The following is a 7,413-nucleotide window of genomic DNA, read 5'->3' as shown; positions in this document are numbered from 1 at the left end:
CCTGGAGTACTGCGTCCAGCTCTGGAGCCCTCAGCATAAGAAAGACACCGACCTGTTGGAGCGGGTCCAGAAGAGGGCCACGAAAATGATCAGGGGGATGGAACACCTCTGCTATGAAGAAAGGCTGAGAGAGTTGGGGTTGTTCAGCCTGGAGAAGAGAAGGCTCCGGGGAGACCTTATTGCAGCCTGTCAGTACTTAAAGGGGGCTCATACAAAAGATGGCAGCAAACTTTTTAGCAGGGCCTGTTGCAACAGGACAAGGGGGAATGGCTTTAAACTGAAAGGGGGTAGATGTAGACTAGATATAAGGAAGAATTTTTTACACTGAGGGTGGTGAAACACTGGCACAGGTTGCCCAGAGATGTGGTGGATGCCCCATCCCTGGAAACATTCAAGGTCAGGTTGGACGGGGCTCTGAGCAACCTGATCTAGTTGAAAATGTCCCTGCCCACAGCAGGGGGTTTGGACTAGCTGACGTTTAGAGGTCCCTTCCAACTCAAACTATTCTATGATTCTATGGTTTAACTTATTTTTCTGATGTATTTGGGATTGAAATGACAGTCAGAAAATGTGTTGAGTTTTTAAAATAAAAGAGCCTCAGAAATCTGCCTCCATGGTGTGCATCGCACATTGTCATTACTTGTTCGCTGTGAGCTGGTGTTGGCCAGAAAAGGTTACTCTGGTCCTCCTGGATATTTCCTTGACTGAAGGGTGCTGGATGCCCTCAGGCACGGGCTTTGGTGATGCAGCAAAACCTGTGCTGTTTCTCCCATCACCCCTCAGGGATGAAGACCCTGAGAACCAGAAAATTTTTGTTTGCTATTTAGCAGTGGTGAAATAACTGTTGGTTTGGTATGTTTATTTTTAGGCATAGTGCTCAGACATGTACCTGCGTCCATGCCTGCTGCCCTGTGCCGAGAGGCAGCTGGTTCTATGGAGTTGGGAGGTTTTGTAGCGGCTGGTGGCATCCGGGGGCTTTGCCGGCTCCCCTCCTGCAGCCCCTCTTCATCCACGCACGGGCTCCTGTGGGGGCACGCAGCCTCCTAAAAGCTGGTGCTCCTTCCCTGCCCCGTCTCCAATGCCTGTAGTTCATTCCTTTCTCAAGTATTTCTCTTGTCTGTTTGTTTTTAGGTTATTTTTTTCTTCTTGGTGTTTGACTGCTCTGTAGCCTTTGTTTTCTAATTAATTGTCAAAGCCCCAGGAGGCTGCAGATACTGGGGAAGTTTACAGACCGGGTAACCTGAGCTGTGAGAGTTTACAATGAACTACGAGAAAACAAAATGTTTTAATGACTTGCATAAGAGATGCTTGCAGCATTCATCTGTCCAGGCCAAGGCCTGAAATAAACCCTGTGAAAATATTTGTTTTAAGTTTATTGGCCTTGGATTGAATCCCAAACAAATATTTCTCATTATCTAAATATAAGACCTGGGAAACGGGGTCGGTGCTCTATTCCCACTGGCAATCCTTATCCCTTGGAGTACTTGACCATTATAGGTTTCAGCAGATGAACAAGATTGCTGATCTTGGCTAGAATCCACCCTGGGCATCAATTAAAATGAGCCAGTTGCAATAATATAAAGAATGGCTGGGGGAAAGATAGCGCTCCATAGTCCTGTGGTCCTCTTGGGCAACACAATCCAGCTCATACCATCTTGTACTGGTGGGAGTGTGATGGCACTGGGCTCTCCTTTCAGCAGACTGTAGGGTGGAAGCTCCTGAGGACCCCACACTCCAGCATCTGCTGGGCATTGAGGATCTCTCTTTGTAGCTCCGTGTGTGGACCATGCATTTGTACAAGCCCGCCTGTGCGGATATCCCAACCCACAAGCCAAGCCTGCAGAAGCCAAGCGAAGCTCTCCTGAAAGGTAAAAAGCAAAGTGCGGTTCCCAGAACCTGCCCTCCCGCCGCGGGCTGGCCGGGGAAGCCGAGCCGCGCCGCCGAGCTGAAGCAGCTGGAGAAGTTCCTGCACCTGCATGGGCTGTCGCTGCAAGAGACCGTCCGAGCCGAGACGGGAATGAAGTACAGGTACTTCTGCATGTCCCTCGCTGGGGTACTTGGTGGCTGTCTGTTCGGCAGCAGACAGCTAAAACTACAGGAAACTTGACTGAGCAACCTGTGCACACCTTCAGGCAAGCTTACAAAATCTGAAGACGTTGTCTGCTTTAGTAGCTTTTCTTCTCTAAGTTTTCTGAGTACCATAAGAATTAGCATGACTTTGAGCAAAGCTAAATACCTGTGATCTATTCTTTTAAAACTTTGAATTTGATCTTTTTCTTCTAACATTAGTTGTTTGTGTCCGTCTACTGAACTGCCTCTTTCAAATTCGGGTATAAGTATTTACTCTTTCTGATGTTTTAATGAAAACTCATTTATTTATGTGCATTAAAAGGATAACGGCTGAACAGCGAAACAGAAAACATGGAGAATAGAGGTGTTCTGACTGTGGCTGGTGCTTCAATGTAATGTCTGTCCCCGCTCTGCCTTAAAACTGGAGCAAGAGTCTGGCTGGGTTCAGGCTGTGAAATACATGTCTTGTGTGTTAGAAAGGGTGTGCAAGGGAGAGGACCTCATCCGTGCAGGGAGCTGGGACAGCCTGGGGAAAGAGGGTGTAGGCTGGGGGACGATGGGTGAGGACGACATCAGTGTGCTTAGTCTATCAGTTGTCATTTTGTTTTGTTTCAAAAGAGATTAATTTTAAAAGGATAACATCCCATATGAAAACTAGATACATTCTCTGTGCTTCTAATAAAAGAATTTTTTCTTTGAAACATTTGCTTTCCCAAGAGATTGACTTTTGCCCATGGCTGGTCTGAGCTTAAAATTGAAATAAGACAACACGTTTACTATTTTTATGGAAACAGCACAGCTGTGTCACAGCTTTAGCTGCTGGCCGGGGAAATTTGTTGTTCTTTGGAGACACTGTCCAGGGAGGACCAAGTGTGTAAAAGAAGTGCTTTGGAGCCAGCATCAGAAGAAACGGCAAAGGGCTTTGTACCTCTGCTCTGCCGGCGCTGGCTGGGAATTCTTGGAGCAAGTTGGGGTTACACAGCCTTGAAAGCTGATGTAAATAAGTAGAGAATTGAGCCTGCAGTGTTTGAGTGATGAAAAGGGAAAATGTCCAAAGGCAATGGAACGGCATCCCAGGGATGCCATGCTCTGAGTGGAGCTATGATAGAAGTAATGCCTGGCGTCACTCTGGGTTAGCAGGAGCGATGCTGTCCCCGAGCGAGATACTCTGATTAACTGGGTTTTTCGGATCTGGAAGCTTGCCTCCCTTCTAATGAGAAATTCTTTTGCTCCCCTTCTGATGATCCTAATCCCATGTGGCAGTTGTATTTGAAACGGTTGGTATTAGTACACACACTAAAGTTCCCATTTGTCTTATATCTCTGCTAATTCTGCACTTTCTATGGTGTTGATCCACTCCAGACATAGTTTAAAACTTACTGTGTCCTCGCTGAGAAGCAGAAGTAATGTTGTAGTCACACAGTGTTCCCATAAAGCAGTTATGATCTGGTGTCTAAAGTTTCCTCCACAGGAGATTATCCTGCAGACCTCCCTGATGTACAGACACCTCCCTCATACTGAATCTGGCTGCTACTGAGTCAAAAATGCGTTGGTCAAAACTCAACAGCAATGTTCATCTCTACCTGCTGCCACACAGAAAACGTGCCCAGCCTGGAGGAGAAAACCTGCAAAGAGGTTGGGGAGAAAACTTCTGTAGGGATGGATACCCAATCCCCAGATGTGCTGGAGACTGAGTTTTTAAGTCACAGAAAAATGTAATTAATGAGATATTCTGGGACTGTCTTGTGCTCCTGAGGTAGCTGGTGTTGGCCTTGAGGCTTTACCCAGTGCCAAGGGCTGTGGTTGCATGCTCAGCTCTAGCACGGGCTCTGTGCAAATCGCTTCATACATCTCTCTGTTTCTCGGCTTATAAAATGGAGCCTTTAGTCATGGTAAAACAAAGCATATGCTTAATTTCTATTGAAGCTGATGGATTCAAGCATATGCTTTATTTTAAGTGCGTGCATTTTTCATAGTTGACAGAAACAGCTATAAAATATTGCATTTCACATATACCATATCCAGGAGAAGGAAGACTTCTGCAGGAGAGAGGGCTGTGCAGAGAGGGCTCCGCTGCAAGGCGGGAGAGATTTTCCAGCAGTTACTGCTTGCTGCTTTCTGTAGATTTTTGCTCTCCTAGCTTTAGAAGTACAGAGGCTCTTCTAGTTTTATTGTGAGCTTGAACGTTTTCTTTTCCAGCATGGCTTGTTTTGCCTTCCAGATATTTCTTCAGATATCCATAGGTCTAGTCTAAAGACAGCCCAATAAAAAACTCCTTTTTTATTAAGAGCTATTTAATTATGTGTGGAAAGTAATGAATTGTTAACAAGAAACACTTACTAAATACACATAAGCTGGTTTATTTATAGGATGATTAGTTCTTTTTCCTTTCATTGCTTTAGCAAATACAGCTTAGTTCAGGCCTATTACTGAACAACTGGAAGTGCAGCAGTGCATGAGCTTAGTTTGTTTCTGATGACAATAGTATTTCTCTCAGACGAAACGCCGTTTGCAAAGCCAATTTGATGTCTTATTATCCAACAGTGTTCCTTGCACGGCTTCCTTCCATACACACTTTGCAGAGGTTTGAGCTCTCTGTGGGCTGGGTCTGTCCTCACAGCTGGGAAGCTGTGACTGTAAAACTTCTCAATATTCTGCTCATCCGTGGCTACAATAGCGTCTCTGTGCTTGGGCAGCTGCAGTTTGAGAGCCCAAAGGTGAAATGTTATATGTATATGTTTGCAAAAGCACCCAGGCAACTTTCGCAAAACATGCTGTTGGCAAATGTTATAGGTGGAAAGTATTTATGGAGGTCATGGACTCCAGAGGCGCTGCTGGATTAACCCACGCAGCAGCCTTCTGAGCTGGGGGTACAGTTTTCTATACATATTTTATCTATTTCATATTTAGTTGAGGTTTTGTGCAGGGAGGGTGAATTCTTCCCACAGCGCACAAGCCCCTGGCAAACTTGCTTCATTTGGAGCGAGCCCCCCTGAGGCTGTCCTTCAGGAGTTCCTGCATCCTGAGAAAGTGCTGGAATGCTCTACCCAGTTCATGTTGCTTTTGTTGGTTCAGCTAATTAAAAACTTGAAATTTAGGATTGTCACACTGAAGCTCTTGTACGAAGACTGGCAAGCAGGTAGCCCTTTGCAGGATGGGCTGCTTTTTCGTTTATTTTCTGATTGCAATGGGAAATGTCACCATCGCAGAGCGAGCGCTCAGCCGGTGCTGCAAGGAGTTAGCCACAGTGACCATGGGGAGGAGAGGGCACCTGCAAATTGTCAGAGACAAACTGGTAGTAAAACCCAGCCTCACTCAGCTTTTTCTTTTTCCCCAATTGACTTGCAGTCTCATTTGATGCATGAGGAGGAGGTGGCTCGTGCTGGTGCATGGCAGGCGGAGGTGCTGGTAATAAAAATATTGCCGTGACCAGATAGCCGGTATCTCTTAATTCTGAAAAATGAAAATACTTACTGTGGCTAAATACAGCAAGAGGAAATACCAGAGAACTCTAGGGACAAACTGATGGCAAAAGGGCTGTGATTTGTATGTCTCATTTGGTGTGTGTCTTACGGCGGTACAGGTCTGTGTCAGGAAAAGCAGTAAGGGAGTGAACTATGCAGTCTGCAGCACCAGAATGAATGTTGTTTTTCAACTACATTGTCATTTACTTTCTAAGTATTACTAGAGATCAGACATGCTAAACTTACTAGAAAGGCTATCCAGTTTGGTAACCTCACAGAGGCAATTACGGCACTTGGGTAACAGGTTCAAATCCTGAAATAGCAAAAAGCTTTTGGTGAGTACCACAATTTTGTGGTGACCACTGAAGGCACTGACCAGCATGCGCAAAGAGATAAAATACTCCTGCAGAAGAACTATTGCTGAAAAGTCCCCCCCATCCCTGAGTTATGTCAACTTGTGGTAGACACAAAGGCAAACACCGTGTTAGAAAATGTAACATGTGTAACAGTAAAATACTGTTGTTTTTAATAAATTTCTGGGAGCTGACATTTTAAATCCTGTAGTCAGTGCTGGCCATCCCATTTCAAAGGGATACAGTCAGCTGGGCTACAGAAAGCAGAGGGCTCTGAGTGATGGGATTGTCCCTACGCCGGGTGATTAAACAGGCTTTTAGCTTAGGAAAAAGATGATTGACAGGGATTACAACAGATGTGTTTAAAATCAGGAACAGCCTGTGGCAAGTAACTCACTGTCTCCCATAACGCAGGAACCAGGGGGAATGCAAATGAAATTTCTGGACAACAGGTTTAAAATACAGGAGACACTTTCCCTGCATCTTGTAATGAAATTGGGGGACTCACTGTCATGGGATGTTTTGGGTGCTGAAAGTATGAGCATGTTCAAAATGTTATTAGTTATCAGGCAAGGCCATCAAAGGCTATTAAATACAAAGGGGTGGATTTAACCTCTAGCACAGCAAATTTTTAAATGGCAGATGGCAGAAAGCCAAGACAATATATCGGGAACGGCATTACTGTATTTTTGTTCAGTTCTCTATAATCTTTTCTCAGCACCTGCTCCTGGACATTGTCTGGGCTGTGTGGCTGATCCGCAGGGATGCTTTGCTCTGCGCCAGTACGGCTATGCTTGCACTGTGCAATAGGAGATGGGTCAATGTGCAGGGGTTGAGCAGGCAGATTGCACTCTTCAGCCCTTGTCTCTTCTTCTGGGGTCGTGTTTATACACCCAGAGGGCTACTACAGAGAGGGGAATCTGGGACTGATCACTTTGCCATAGCTGCTTTTCCAGGCTCCCTTGGTCAGGCTTATTTCATACATCGAATCTTTAAAATATCTAATCTTTAGATGGCAAAATATATGAGAGCACTCGACGTGGTCCAATAATCCTGCACTGCAATCCCGTCCTAATCTGCTCAGTTCAGAGCACAGTTGCGTTCCATTTATTGGGATATAGCTTACAGCGTTAATGTTTTCCCTATTTCCTGTGCAGATTGATCTACAGAGCCGCATCCAGCTATGTCCTTTTTCTTAACAGCCAGCATAATTTTTCATAAGTGGTTTTTTTTTTCTTTTTCAGTCTGTTCAAACTATAGTGCCTGCTATCTAGTGCAATGGTAATGGCAGATATTCCCATGTCTATCCTTTTTCCAAATGATTTCAGTTTCCACTTGCTCCTTCGTTTTTGTGGTATTTTTGTAGGGTTCTTGCCCATACCATGCACTAATGGGGGAGGACGGGATGAAAACAGGGGACATGTGTGGGTTAGGATGTGAACAGGGTATCAGCATGTGTGTATGGTGTTTGTAGCGTGGTATTTCCTCCATGAAGTAAGAAATCCCATTTTACTCCTTCGGAAGAA

The 7,413-nt window shown here is 45.1% G+C and overlaps 1 protein-coding gene across 2 annotated transcripts in view; it reads left to right on the top strand.

Annotated features, from left to right (window-relative positions):
• Positions 1–7,413, top strand: part of KCNAB1 (potassium voltage-gated channel, shaker-related subfamily, beta member 1) — a 77,249-nt gene that overhangs the window by 4,147 nt on the left and 65,689 nt on the right. The window contains exon 1 of one of the 2 annotated variants that reach the window (XM_009333943.1): positions 1,787–2,028. The exons of the other annotated variant lie outside the window; for it this stretch is intronic. Coding sequence (XP_009332218.1) covers positions 1,787–2,028 — 242 coding nt within the window. Of the gene's footprint in view, positions 1–1,786; positions 2,029–7,413 lie in introns of those variants that run through there. 2 annotated transcript variants of the gene reach the window in all.

The sequence above is a fragment of the Pygoscelis adeliae genome, unplaced genomic scaffold, assembly GCF_000699105.1.
Source record: "Pygoscelis adeliae isolate BGI_AS28 unplaced genomic scaffold, ASM69910v1 Scaffold241, whole genome shotgun sequence".
In the NCBI taxonomy this organism is placed as follows: Eukaryota; Metazoa; Chordata; class Aves; order Sphenisciformes; family Spheniscidae; genus Pygoscelis; species Pygoscelis adeliae.
Note: the sequence above shows the minus strand (reverse complement) of the source record. Positions and strands in the feature narration are given on the sequence as shown.